The 15383-nt window shown below is 41.2% G+C and overlaps 1 protein-coding gene across 1 annotated transcript in view; it reads right to left on the bottom strand.

The window, feature by feature from the left end:
* Window positions 1-9235, bottom strand: part of NAA16 (N(alpha)-acetyltransferase 16, NatA auxiliary subunit) — a 63432-nt gene extending 54197 nt beyond the window's left edge. The window contains exons 1-4 of the mRNA XM_012648203.1: window positions 9171-9235; window positions 3998-4082; window positions 2918-3022; window positions 1346-1503 (exon numbers count right to left, since the gene is read on the bottom strand). Coding sequence (XP_012503657.1) covers window positions 1346-1503; window positions 2918-3022; window positions 3998-4082; window positions 9171-9224 — 402 coding nt within the window. The 5' untranslated portion in view covers window positions 9225-9235. The remainder of the gene's footprint in view (window positions 1-1345; window positions 1504-2917; window positions 3023-3997; window positions 4083-9170) is intronic.
* Window positions 9236-15383: the final 6148 nt, after the last annotated feature.

The following is a 15383-nucleotide window of genomic DNA, read 5'->3' as shown; positions in this document are numbered from 1 at the left end:
CACAGGATGGATGCAGCCAGGAGAAACAGTCAAATATCTGACCATCCCCTATTTTCACTCTTGTTTCTCCCTTACTCCCAATACTCCATTAAAGTCTAGGTCAGTTTTCTCTCTGCCAAATCCTGCCATTATCCTGTGTAAATGTAACTCTAATGTGGATCATCCATCCAACAACCTATCCTCTAAGTCCCAAGATCTCCTCACCTTTAACAATGTTCTCCTCCACCCAATTCAGAGACTCGCTTCTACAACCACACCCTAGAATTTATTGCCACCCAGAAATCATAAATCCAGATATCTAACTCTCTACCCACAGGTCCTATGCTGCCAACACCCTAACTTGCTGATATTCCTACCCTTGTTCTTTGACACCCCAGTCAGTAGTACCTCTAGTTCTCTGGGTCCTTCACAGTTTTACCACCAGCATTTTTTTTAAAGATACGGTCTCACTATGTTGCCCAAGCTGGCCTGAACTCTTAGGCTCAAGTGACCTTCTCTCCTCAGCCTCCCATGTAATGGAGACTACAGGTGCACCACCACACCCAGCTCTCTTTTTAACTGCATTTATTTTGCAATTCAGTTTAGCAACCAATAGCGTTAATTTCTATGTCTTATTCCTAAAGACAATTGATTTTAACTCCCACCACATCCAGGCTCCTAAGCACAGCTAAAGAAAAAAACCACACACCTTGAAGAATGGTCCCATTAAGTTCAGCAGAGCCCCTGAAACTGCTGCAAAATTCTAGGCATACGCCATAAGGCCTTATATAACAGTAGAGGGCAAAAATAAGAAATATATGAAGAATGTATTTAAACTGTTAAGACTTGGTGGCCTCCTTCACATGATAGAATATTCTATTCTGGGCACACTGATTCCAAGATACTAAGTGGAATGAACTCATGGAGATGCCCACCAAAGAAAGAGCTGAAGATGCAAGTCTAAAGAGGTCTGAATTACAGAAAGACTGATTTATGGCAATCCTTCTCACACTTTTCTATATTTACTAACCAATAATAAAAAAAGGTAATTTATCTTTATGTCTAGATTTCAATTATAAAAGCTCTATTACTTTACCAAATTTGTAAATGTCAAACCCACAAAGAATCTTACAGTACAACATTTGCACGTAGACATTCTAGTTGAATAAACAATTATTCTTTTTTGTGTTCAAGTGGGAAGTTCCATAAATATTGAGGGAAAATGTCCCAGGGTGACTTTCCCCTTCTAGTACAGACCATATGGAGCAATCAAATCTCCAAGAGCTTGTCTCAAGCTTACCTCATTCTGAATTCACACACTTAAATCTGTTGTAAAAACACATGCATTTAAGACTAAAGTACTTACTCGGTAACCTTCAAGATCTCTCATTTGGATCTGCAACAGAGAGAGATCCCTCAAAATCTGTAGATTATCTTTATCTAATTTGAGGGCATTTCGGTAACACTTAATAGCTTCATCATATTTCTTATCAGAACGCTGCAAGAGTCCATATACATGCCAACCTATTAAGTTAAGGAAAAAGAGACATTCACAGACACCAGAACACACTATGCTACATGTCCAACATAAAGCCTACCTTGATGAAATGATATCTTGTCTGGGTTTTGTTTCAGAATGATCAGGGGTCAGAGGGAGGGGGACAGTAAGGGGTAGTTAAAGATGAAACTAGATCAGCTTTGATTGACAATTGTTAAAATTATTACAGATGGATGATGGACACATGGGGGTTCATTATTCTGTTCTCTCTACTTGGGTACCTGTTTGAAATATTCCATAGTATTTTTTAAGGAACCTTAACAAATTCTTGCCGAAAATTTTTCACATTTTCTACCCTCTACTCTCTCACATTCCTACCCTAGCAACTTCAACATTCACCTAGTCTTCACGATGTATTGAAACAATATATACCAAAATTGCAATTATCTTTCAAAACAAGTTTACATTCAACCAATTCTAAAATAACATATAACCATCACTTAATTCACTAGTTACATTAAAGGACACAAAAATTAAATTTTATTTATCGTAAATTAAAGTCTTAATATATCTTGGAGCCAAAAAAAAACACTATCATACTTACATGCCCTCTCTCTTCACTTTGGGGTAAGCACCAGGATAAAGAAATAAGTATTTAGTATTTTGCGAGAACCCTAAGCTAAATATGTGAAAACACTACTAAGACTACTTAAGTTCAACACTAGTAAATGGCTAAGTGAATTAAATGTAACAAATTAAGATACAAGGGTAGTACATGAAGAGATTGTGGATAAACATACAGATAGACAAAACACATCAATGTCAACTTCAATGATCCATCCTTAAAAAGTACTGGTTTTATACAAACTGGAAGACTAGCCAAAGAAAAATACAATTATAAAGATTCAATGAAGTAACAGCTATGTCCCTGTGTTAACAGAAACCAAGCTGAAGAACCAATATAATATCATACTTAATAATAAATAAAACCTGTTTTGAAATAAGTGTCTTTTAAAATTTCTAAAAGAAGGTTTAAGGCACACAGATTTTACTATATAGATAATTAACTAAAAGTTATTATTTGGAATGGGAAAGTATAACTCAGTTCATGAATATTTAAGAGTTTCAAGTCACATATAATTATCAAAGTAACTTTTCCCTAACACTAAGCCCAACTGAAGTAAACACATACACATATTTTATAGAGATTTTCTGTACTCCAATAAATAAACAAACACTGGTAGAGAATAGATGAAACTAATATTACAAAATGTTGATAATTACTGAAGCTGAGTAATGGGTACATACAGTTCATTAAATTCTCTCTTCTATGTAGGTTTGAAATTGTTCATAGTAAAAAGTTTTTAACTTGAATTAGAAAAAAATTAGTAAATGAAAATGTACATGAAATTGAACTATTTAACTACTGGAAAAGGATACAGACATGACTCTTGACATCATTACGAAGTCCTTTACGAACAAATTCATATGCTTCATCTCTTTTTCCTAAACAGTTCAGTGTTAATCCTTTCATAGCCAAAGTCTCTGAAAAATAATTTTAACCTCTATTTACACATGAAAGATTCAAATTACTTGCTCAGCACTACTTTAATATTTGAGATCTGAAGGATTACTACTGTTCCAATGCTTATATTATTCATCTCTTTAATCTCATAATTAGAACTACTCTCCAAGTACAAAAAGTAAAACTACATTCAAGTATTTGCTTAAAGCTTGGCAGCCCAAGTCTTTTTCCAAAATTCCTTAGGCTGAGACTGAGTAGCTAAAATGGTTATTGCCCTTCATAAGACTCTATAAAGGGGGTTAATATTATTCTGCTGAAAAAAAAATTAACAAAACAGGCCGGGCGCGGTGGCTCACGCCTGTAATCCTAGCTCTCTGGGAGGCCGAGGCGGGCGGATTGTTTGAGCTCAGGAGTTCGAAACCAGCCTGAGCAAGAGCAAGACCCCGTCTCTACTAAAAATACAAAGAAATTAATTGGACAACTAAAAATATATAGAAAAAATCAGCCGGGCATGGTGGCGCATGCCTGTAGTCCCAGCTACTCGGGAGGCTGAGGCAGGAAGATCGCTTTAGCCCAGGAGTTTGAGGTTGCTGTGAGCTAGGCTGACGCCATGGCACTCACTCTAGCCTGGGCAAAAGAGTGAGACTCTGTCTCAAAAAAAAAAAAAGAACAGTAAATTTCTTTTCAAAGTAACAGAGGAAATGAGGTCTATAAAAATACTAGTTATGTATCTTGTCCAATTTTTCCCCAATAGAGCAACCAACCACTTCTCATCTAAAAGTAAAGACACAGTACATATACCTAAGGATAATAAAAGTAATCTAAAATAAGACTCACATAAAGTACAACTAAAAATGTTGAACATTTATGCACTCTAATAGAGCTGCAAGACCTTGGAATATGAGAAGTATTCTTCTTTCACTGTTAAAAATCCTATCAGTCTGATTTTGAAATTAAGATTTCCCTAAAGCAACCTCTTGCAGATGAGACAATACCTCCATGTTCAGCAAATTTTGGGTTTGAAAGAATCATCTTGCAAAATTTTAGGCCATTTTTGTACTGCTTCTGTTCGTAACATTTCTGTAAAGAAATATGGACAAAAGTTATTTTATAAAATGAATATACAATGGAGCGACTTTTCATTGTATCATACATTCTAAATTCAAGATCCAAAATTTGGTCTAAAACATACACGATGGAAAGGATTCATATCAATTATAACATGAAATATACTTTTGTTACCTACTCTTACCAAATCATTTTTTTTTTTGAGGCAGTCTCACACTGTTGCACTGAGTAAAGTGCCACAGCATCAGCGTAGCTCACAGCAACCTCAAACTCCTGGGCTCAAGCGATCCTACTGCCTCAGCCTCTGAGTAGCTGGGACTACAAGCGTGTGCCACCACGCCTGCCTAATTTTTCTATTTTTTTGGGGGGGGAGCTCCTCCGACCTCAGCCTCCAACAGTGCTAGGATTATAGGCGTGAGCCACCACCCCCCACCCCAAATCATTCTAGAATCTCAGTATTTTCGCTTTTATAGAAGATAAAGAAAAAAGATATTTAACTGTCAACTAATATTGCCACAGAATTTTTTTAATTGCAAAGCAAAAACATGTGATAACAGAAAAAAACTAGAAACTTCATTCACTAAAAGCCTTTGCTATGACAAGAATGAAAATAAGGTCCATGTACACACATATCAAAAAAAACACTGCCACTTATTGAACAACCACTATGTGTTTGTACACAACTTGTTGTATCTTACTTAATTCTTTTAACAATTTCTTAAGATAGGTGTCATTACCTCCACTTCCGCAGATGTAGAAACTGAAACTGTTCAGTTCAAAAAATTTGTTTAGGGTTAGGGTTGGTGGCTCACACCTGTAATCCCAGCACTTTGGGAGACAGAGGTGGGAGGGCTTCCTGAGGCCAGGAGTTTGAGACCAGCCAGAGCAACACAGAGAGACTCCATCTCTATGAAATTTAAAAACTAGGTGCGCATGGTGGTGCACACCTGTAGTCCCAGCTACTCAGGAGGGGGTGGTGGGAGGATCCCATGAGCCCAGGAGTTGGAAGTTGCAGTGAGCTATGATGTTGCGACGGCACTCCAGCCTGGGTGACAGAGTAAGACTCTGTCTCTTAAGGAAAAAAAAAAACAAACTTGTTTATAAGTGGCTCAGCTTAGTTGCAAACCTCTGGTCTGACTCCAAAGACCATCATGATCATTAGCCTGATACAAGCATAAGCAGTATTTTTATTCCTAAATGCCATCAGCCAGGCTAAGCAATGAACACTCTCCTCAGCAGCCACTGCCCTGGGAACACCTCATCTCTCCCCATTCTCCCCTCACTTACGCCGTTCAGTCAGACTGCGTACTCCATTACCTAACATGCCAAGCTTATCCCTCCTCAGGCCTCTACACTTGTGTTCCTTCCACTTTAAAAGCTCTTCCCCAGGCCGGGCACGGTGGCTCACGCCTGTAATCCTAGCACTCTGGGAGGCCGAGGCGGGCGGATTGTTTGAGCTCAGGAGTTCGAAACCAGCCTGAGCAAGAGCGAGACCCCGTCTCTACTAAAAATACAAAGAAATTAATCGGACAACTAAAAATATATAGAAAAAATTAGCCGGGCATGGTGGCGCATGCCTGTAGTCCCAGCTACTCGGGAGGCTGAGGCAGGAGGATCGCTTGAGCCCAGGCGTTTGAGGTTGCTGTGAGCTAGGCTGATGCCATGGCACTCACTCTAGCCCGGGCAAAAGAGTGAGACTCTGTCTCAAAAAAAAAAAAAAAAGCTGTTCCCCAGATTTTCCCATGGCTGTATTCCTCATTATCCAAGTCTCTATCAAATACTGCCAGCCTCCTACCTCTTCCCCCCACACACATATTCTCTATCATATTACTCTTATTTTATTTTCTACAGCACTTCCCTGAAATCTGATTTATTCGATTACTTAGTGTCTGTCTTCCCCCCCACCATGTAAGCTCCATGAGAACAGGGATCTCGTCTATTTTATTATTTATTTATTAATTTATTTATTTTTTAGAGTAGGGTCTCACTCTGCTACCCAGGCTGGAGTGCAGAGGTGCAATCACAACTCACTGCAGCCTTGAACTCCTGGGCTCAGGCCATCCTCCCACATAGGCATCCTGCCAAGGAGCTGGGACCACAGGCGTGTGCCACCACACCAGGCTAATGTTTTCCATTTTTTATTTTTATTTTTTTCCAGACATGGTTTCTCTGTGTTGCCCAGGCTGCTCTTGAACTCCTGGCCTCAAGTGATCCTCCTGCCTCAGGCTCCAGAACAACTGGGACTACAGGCATGAGCTACCATGCCTGGCTCCCACCTATTTTAAACACTGCTGCATCCCCACAGCCTACGCAAACAAGAGCTGCTCCATAAATGTACCCTACTAAGTTCAAAGCAAAATGGCACCAGCAATGGGTGAGAACAAGATCAAGCCTTGCAACAGGGGCTGGATGTGGAGGGCAGAATTAGAAAAGTCTTCACACAAACACAAAAAATGTTTAAATTGAGGCTTCTTGATTGTCTCTGGAGAGGGGAACTAGGTGGCTGTAAGACAAGGATAAGAGACAAACCTATATTTTGAACCATGTACATTGCCTCTTCCAAAAATATTTTAAAATATAAAAATAACAATCTGAGTTGACTACAGACAAGAGTTGACCTGACAAATGACAAAGAAAAAACAAGCAGAAGGAACTACTGAAGAAGAGCAAGAGAAAAATACAGTTGATCCTTGAACAGCACAGGTTTGAACTGCATGGGTCCACTCATAGCAGATGTTTTTCAACCAAACAAGGTCAAAAATATAGTATTTGCAGGATGCAAAACCAGTGTATACAGAGGGCCCACTTTGGGAATTAAGTATGGGCAGATTTGAGTATGGGGGGTGGTACTGGAACCTATCCCCCTGCTTCTACCAAGGGATGACTTATTTTTTTTTTCTGACTTACCAAGTAGTTTAAAAGTAATAATAACCAAACTGCTAATAGCAGTAATAATAATAATGATAATAATAGTTAACATCTATCGGAAGCATTTACTATGTCTCAGGAACTGCTGTCACTTAGTGTTTATTTAAATCCCAGGAAAGCCTATGAAATGCATGTTACCTCCATTTTAGATGAAGAAACTGAGGCACAGTTACTGAGTTTACAAAGCTAGTAAGTGTCAGAGCCACAATTCTTACCCAGGTAGTCTGGCTCCAGAGTCCAAGTACTCAGGTAAAGATAAGCCTAAGGTTCAGTAAGGAACCATTATAGAAAAGATAGATTCTAGTCTCAACTTTGCTACTAACCAGACAGAGAACCTTAGACACTTAGTCATTTACCATTACTGGGTTTGATTTGTGTCTCTGTGAAAGAGGGCATGGAATAGCTCCAAAGTTCAACAAACTGTAAGGCTACTAGCCAGTCTGAGGAATAAGACAGGCAGATATAAACCACGCACAATATGTTAAATAAAAAAGAAAAAAAAAAAAACTAGCTAGTGACTTTGTGTGGATGTGTTTAAGTACTTTGATAATGAATAGAAAAAAAAACTTACTGTTGGTGGCAAAGCACTCTGATCCACCAACCAAACTTAAAAAACAGTTTTATTATAGACTTCTGTTTGCCATGGAATTTGCTGTAGCAAAACCTTACCCACATATATTGCAAATGTGAGAGGATAAAATCATTCATTTTTGCAGCACCTTCCTAAACTCATGCAACCTTTAAAATAAACTTTACATACCCAGATAAGAAAATGTTTAGCATTTTCCAATTTATCTGAGCACAAAGTTAACTCAGCAGCAGCTTTAACTCTTTTGTAGTTTGAGAATAATAAATCATATAACTATTTTTCTTTATGCTACTGATACATGATTTGAACTAGAAAATAGCCATAGAGAAAAGAAGTGCTGTCATCATTTGCTCAACACTAAGCACTGTATAAAATGAAGATTTAAAATTTTCATCCCGTCTACTGTGTATCTTTCTTAACATTCTAAAACTAAGTGTGAACTTACTATTGGCTCAAAACAGGACAGCTACTATGAATTTTATCTGCCGCTGATGTAATAATACTTAAAACTATTCTAAAATTAGCGTTTTATTTATAGTAAACTTAAGCAACAGCTAATAGCGATATAGCCAACCCAAGCTCTCAATAAATTCACCCTTAAAATCTAAACGTTTGTTTAGCAAATAAATTCTTGTTTTCAGATGAAAAGAGAAGCCTAGAAAAGACAGCTATCTATTAACAATATTAATTTAACAACTATGGTCTCGAGTGTATACTGAGAAAAGCAAAGGCAGCTGCCTCGTCTTCCCGGAAAACCGTAGTCTCCAGGGGCCCTGGCACGGACTCCAGAAAACTGCCCTCTCGCTAGGCAGCGGTCATCATTACCGGGCCGCGATTCAGTTTTCTGTTCGGAAATAAAGCAAATGCTCCTCTCCAGTGCAAAACCAGCCAGTCCGCGCGGCTTTGATCACTCAAGGCAAGGCCTGTGCGAGTTAAAAGCAAAGAGCTGTGTTGGAGTTTGTGACAACTTGGAAACACAGCTCAAGTCACCTATTCATCTGTTCACTTCCAAAGAGGGTAAACACGGTACATCACAACCAAGTAAACTCTCTCCCAAAGAGAGACAGTGCCAGGCTTGGCTTCCTAGGGATGCCAGTATAGATCAGGGCCCCATCCCACTATCGGACCGATCCTGCTTTAACGGCATTTAATTAGGGAGTGCTGTGCAATCTACTAAACAGAAAGCAGCGAATGAACACCTCACCGACGGGAGACTGACAGGAGAAACAAACTGAGGAGGACCCGGGCAGGAAGGTTGAGAGCCCGCCTCGCAGAAGGCACTGGAGCCACTACCGGCCGAAGCGGCTTCCCGGGGACTGCAGAGGGCGGCGTGAAGTTTCTGGAAAGAGCACGGCGGGGGTGAGGCGGGCCGCTGCAGAGGAAAGGGAGCGCGCGGAGGAGAGGCCGGAGCCGGCAGGCCGGGGCGGGGAAGTCGGGTCCCCATGGCTCGGAGGTAAACAAAGAGCGGAGAGACGCGGAGGCCGAGCCCAGCCCGCGGAGGCGCCGCCACCTGACCTCTCGCCATCCAGGCCGGGGGCCTTGGGGGCCCCGGGGGATCGGCGGCGCGGCCTACGGCCACTCACCAAGATGCGTTTGAAAAGGTTGCTCTCCTTGGGCGGCAGCTGCGTGTTCGGCATCGCGGCCGGCGGGGAGGCTGGGTGCCCGGACGCTCCGTTTCGCGGGGCTGGGCTCCGGGACGAGCCACTGCTGACAGACGGGCCGTGGGCGATAGGTTAGTTCATTGGCCTGGAGTTGGGGCTGGGCAGCCAGGCTGCTTGGCAAGGTTGGCAATGGAAAAGGAAGGTGGTCTGAACAGCACAGGCTTTCGCTTGGCCCGGCTTTTTGGCCGGCGGCGGCGGCGGCGATTCCCGCGCGCTGCAAGATGGCAGCCGGGGCTCGCCTACCCCAACCCCTGCGCCGGGCGCTGTGCGCATGCGCGGGCATAGGGCCGCGGGGGTTCGGGCTCCGGGGGTGTGGCGGGGGCCGCCTGGGGTTTTGTGCTCCGCCTCTGCTGCGGTCGCCAGAAGCTGGGCGCCGCGCGGGTCTCTTGAGCCCCAGCACTCCACATAAGACGCTGGCTTGCATTGCGCTCTGCTTGGTAAGCTTGTGGCCCAAAATAATGTTAGTTATTTCAGGTCTGATTTTTTTGTATTTCTCCCTCAGAACTTAAAGAGTGTTTGACACAAAGTAGATTCATGATATAGGACGGACTTGTTTTTCTCTGTTCTCCCTCGATTTAGACTCGAAGAGAAGCCTTCTCTTTTCAGTGCAGACCAAAAAGTATTCGCAACCTATGTGAGGCCATCGGGCAGGCCTTGAAATGGCTGACGTGAAAGCATGTTTGAAGGAAAGGTCGGAAACATACTTCCAGAGTTTCGAACATTCACCATTCTCAGTGGGAATGATGGTGGTTTTATGGGGACACCGAGCCTCCAAGTCTACCTGCTCTTTCTCCCGAGATGGTGCCTCTTCATACAAGCCATATAATAATGAGAGAAACTGGATTCAAACCCAGGATCTTCCAACTCTGGGACATTTTCTACAACAAATAAAAAGCAGCATAGTGATAGTAATGTGTGAGTCTGGAAAAAGATGGATATACATCGGTGACGAAAATAAACAGATATACAAGGTAGGGTTAGTATTAAGGTGTATGTAAACATTAGGTACGTAGACTTATACGTGTTCTGGATCTTAATTTGTGTATATTTTTGAAACTGGCGTAATTGGTGTGTAATTGCATTTAATGGGCTGTAATCTGAGCTGGACTGGTATTTATCTGATTTTTCTTCTTTCTAGCCTGAATTGGTTAGAGATGGGAGAAAGTACCGTAGGAGTCTTTTACAATAGGGAAGGTACTGTTATCAAAAATGGGGATCGGGAGGGCCTGTGTGTTCTCTTTAGAAACTAGCCTTCTCAAGCTGTTGGGACATAGGCAAGGAGGGCTGCATTGGGAGCCTGGCTGAGTTGCAGCTGAACTAGTGGCAGTCCCCTACCCAGACAGCTGAGCAGGCACAGAGAAGGGCATGGTCTCAGCACCCTTGTACTTGACCACTTCCATGACCCCTACCCACTGTTTGCTTGCCATGGCATTACTAATTCCTGAAAATTCTTTGGCTCCCAATTAATCTACATCCTCAGGAGTAAAAAGTTAATCATGGGACAAGCCAAACCTTCAGTGCTTTCGTCAAGCCTTGCCTTGACACTCATGGGACATGGACTTTTCTAGAATGTACCTTGGCCAACTCAAGCCACTCTGTCTCACCTCAAGGCCTATTTCAAAATGACAAATTTTTAAAAGAAAGTAAAAGAGAAGGGGAAAAGAGCATAGTGCCAATTGTAATGTTTTGGAGACAAGGAATGTTGCTCTTATAAAAGTTCCTGTGGGCCTCTTCTAGCTTTACTTACCACAAATCATTAAGTGTCTCCACTGTCTCTGGTAGCTACCAAATCATCACCATCTTTCACCATTGCTCTCCCCAGCCTCACAATCAGGCAGCACATGGTGTTTATTCATTTGCACACTGCAGCCTCCCACCCACTGCCAGCTTCTGTGCTTTCCCATAACACACTGCTCAGCATCTCCTAAATAACCCCAGTAACACAAAGGAAACCTGTAATCCCAAACACTAGGAAGTGGGTGATTATAAACACTCGTATTTAATATTTTCTTCATCTGTCTTTCACACACCATGCATGCATACCTTGGTTGTCTGCTTCGGGTGGGGGTGAGAAGAGAGGTTGAGAATTGAAAAGAACACCAATAACACCAATTCTGCTCTTTGCAGTTGTCACCCGGAACCTTAGAGTAGTGTATAAAATATGTAACATATGCACAATCAGTAGCTATAATTTTATTACTGACTTCCTGTTTAGTCTGGAGCAAATCTTATTTCCACCTTTCAACAGAAAATAAGGTTAGAATAACATTATTGTAATCTGTTTCACAGCAGGGTTATGTGAATTTAATGCTTAGTCATTTCAAAGCCCGTGATAAAAAACAAATGTAAATCTGAACTCGCTGTTTCTCAGGAAGAATGCCGAAGCCCCTTTGGGGGCATCATGTTCATCTACCCAGATGTTCCTTTCTGGTGCTTCAGGACAGGGTATAACTCTGTTAGAATCATGGACAAAATAAAATAACAGTGACAGCCTCTGTAAAGACCCTCACACCTCCCAAAGCACTTTTTATGTACGTGACATGGGCCAGTGATTCTCCTTGCTAAGCCTAGTAGAGCCAAGGAGAAAAGACTCTGGAAAAGGATTTTCTCCATCCCATATACACAGCATATCTTCCAGAGCCAGCTGGCAGGGTAAAATCAAATAGTTTGCTGCAATTCCCACAGCCAATTTAACCATGTAATTAAAGGTTGATGGGAAAAGAACTTACCAGATTGCATAATGTATTCCACTCAGACTCCCTGATGTTTCTGCTCTCTTCTGCCTTCCTTGCTATTGTTTCTGAGGAATGGCACTATCATGTTTTCCCTTTTAGGTCTTCATCCCATCCCGTTTTGTTCTTCTTGAACTTTTATTCTTCAGTTATTCCCTTCACAATTTGCATTTTTCTCCCTCCTTATACAGTTTATATTCTAGTAAGAGGAGACCAACAATAAACACAAACAAATAAATAGGATAATCCCAGACTGTGCAAGGTCATATGAGGGCAAAGGGAGCTGAGGAAAGGCCTATTTTTTAAAATTATTATTATTTTTTATATATACTTTGAGACGAGGTCTCACTATGTTGCCCAGGCTAGATTCGAACTTCTGGGCTCAAGCTATACTCAGATCTCAGCCTCCTGGGTAGCTGGGGCTACAGGCATGGGCCACCACCCCTGGCTGGAAGGACTACTTTAAACCAAGTATGCAGGAATGGGAACCCTCTGGGGAGGTGGCGACAAGCAAACAGAAACCTGAGGATGAGAAGGGAGCTGATGTGAAAAACTGGGACAGCGTCTTCTAGGCACAGGGAACCACAGGCAACTGCCTAATGCAAGAACAAGATTGGTTTGGTCAAGGAATAAAAGGGACAAGTGAGAACTTGTCTCTGTTCTTAGGTTCAAGGAGGTGGCTGAAGTGTAGTGCCTGAAAGGGAAAGTGATATGCAGTTCATTTGAAAAGATGGGCCAGGTTGAACATAAATTTGTAAGGGTTGATAGCATTATGAATATTTTATGGGAATGGATATTATGTCTAGCTGGGGAAGACTTTCTCTACCTTATATTGTAAAACCCAAACCTGTTGCTATAGTCCTAATGGGGCTACAGTTAGGAAAGTAAGGGTCGATAGAATTAAGGTAAAAGTTTATAGGAGAGTTGGTATATTTGAACTGCTTCCTGTGAAGTATTTGCATCTCCTTTACCTGATTGTATTATCGGAATGGACATTGTACCTGACTGGGGAATGTTTCCCCTACCTGGTATTATAAACCAGAAGGCACGTAAATCTGCCCTTCAAGCAACATTAATTGGACGTGTTAAAGGGGAATCAGTAAGATTGCCCAGTTCCACACAGAGTGTTGAGTAGAAGAAGGGTGCTGGTATGCACAAATTCTCTGTTTGATAGCCCTATATGTATTGTAAACTAGAGATTAAGGCAAAAGCCTATGAGTGCCTCCCTGCCATGACTACTGGGACTTTGAGAATTTCCACTTGAGAGGCATTTACTACCATGCTATGGGACATCAGTTGAAGCTAACACTATGATTGAAGGACATAACCTGAAAATACCCATGACGTCTTGGGTGCAGTCAGAGGAACACTCTGATGAGAATGGCAGTGCCCAGGAGGGTTCCATAAAGAAATGGAAATGGTGTGTACAGAATCAGCTACCCGGGGAATACAAGGAAGAGATGAACAGGGAACTTCTTTTCCTCTAAGTTTGAGTCTGGAACTGCGTGAAAAGCTACTAGGTTCTATTGTCACTTGGACAGTACCCTAGAAACAGCTCTCAACTGACCGATAAAGAGCTGCTTGGTTTGTGGATGACAATTCCAAGGAGAAAAGACAATATCCTATTTGGAAGGATGCCAGTTTGGTCAAAGAAGATAAAAATAGATCAGCTCCATGGGCTAAATTGCATGCTGTTTTCCTAGCAGTGATGGAAGAATTGAACAGTGGTAAAAATCCCTTATGTTTGGGTTTTTACTGACTTTTGGGCAATGGCCAATGACCTGGCCACACGGTCAGGAAGGAGGGCAATGGAGACCTGGCCTGTTAAATGGATGGTAATATGGGGCATGGCCCAGTGGAAATTTGAGGGGTACATTAAAGTAGGACATGTTGATGTCCATCAAAAGAGCACCCTTCCAGGTTTGGCAGGTGATTAGAATTGTCAAGCAGATATCCCCATGTGCTCCCTAGAAGCGGACCCCATGTCCACTCTAAGAAATGAGTGGATGCAGAGATGGGCTGAATATAAACTTGTTCCTTTTGTGCCCTCTCAGGTACATAAACGCCAATAAAAACTGGTCAGTCAGCAAGAGAGATGGAGACTGCTGATGGCTGTGGGGCAGATTTCTTGGTGAGAAGGTCCTGAACATAGTTGGCAAGTGAGACTGATGCTGGAGGGTGGGGATCAAATGGGTCTTCACAGTGTGAAAGTAAGTTATTTAAAAATCTAAGCCATTGGGAGTTTATTGTTTGTTTTGGTTTTTTGGGGGTGGAGGTGGTTGTTTTCAAAACAGGGTCTCACTGTGTCACCCAGGCTGAAGTGCAGTAGCAAGATCATAGCTCACTGCAGCCTCAGCCTCCTAAGTAGCTAGGACCACAGTTGCTTGTCACCATGCCCAGCTAATTTTTTAATTTTTTGTAGAAATGGGGTCTCACTATGTTGCCCAGGCTGGTCTAGAACTCCTGGCCTCAAGCAATCCTCCTGCCTAAGCTTCCCAAAGTGCTGCAATTACAGTTGTGAGCCACCACTCCTGGCTAGCTCTACTTTATAATTTACACCAAGATTTCAGATGGATCAAAGATTTAAATTTTAAAAATAAATCAAAGAAACATTGAGAGAACATTTTCATATCTTCAGAGTGAAAAAGTTTTTTTAAAAGCATAATATTGTGAATCACACCCCATAAAAGAATGGTGAATTACATTGTATAAACTTAAAAAATGTGCAGAAAAATCCAAAATAAATAAAAAGACAGACAACAAGCTGAGAAAAATATTTCCAATTCATATTGCATATAGATAGCTAATATCACTGGTATAATAAAGCTCTTTCAGATCAATAAGAAAAAGACTAATAAGTCACCAGAAATATGGACAAAAAATATATACAATCAGTTCATTGATAAAAAACAAAAGTGCTTACTCATGATGAATGAAATAAAAATGAATGCTACAAAGGTATTATTTGTATAGTATGGGAATACACTGAGGATAATAAAAATGTTTTAAAATACACTCAGTTGGCAAGAATACTAGGAAGTAAAAGTTGGTGAAACCTTTAAAGAAAACAGTTTATTGATGGGCACTATCTATCAATATTAGAGATGAACATATTATTTGAACTTACCATTTGACTCAATAATTTTACTTTGGGGATATATCTTACAAGTATATTAAAACGTAAGTAAAATCACACACACACACACACAATTGTTAATTTCAGCTTTATTTGGAATAAAAAAAAAAATTGGAGAAAAAAATCCCTGACACCTATCACTAAAAAACTGGTTAATAAAATGCAGCCATCAAAAAAGAATGAAAAAATTGGGTTTTTTTTACAGATATGGAACAACTTCAAGTGAAGAAAGCAAGGTGTAGAATATTATATAGTATCTATTATTTA

Source organism: Propithecus coquereli, unplaced genomic scaffold, assembly GCF_000956105.1.
Source record: "Propithecus coquereli isolate 6110/MARCELLA unplaced genomic scaffold, Pcoq_1.0 Scaffold11, whole genome shotgun sequence".
Classification (NCBI taxonomy): domain Eukaryota; kingdom Metazoa; phylum Chordata; class Mammalia; order Primates; family Indriidae; genus Propithecus; species Propithecus coquereli.
Note: the sequence above shows the minus strand (reverse complement) of the source record. Positions and strands in the feature narration are given on the sequence as shown.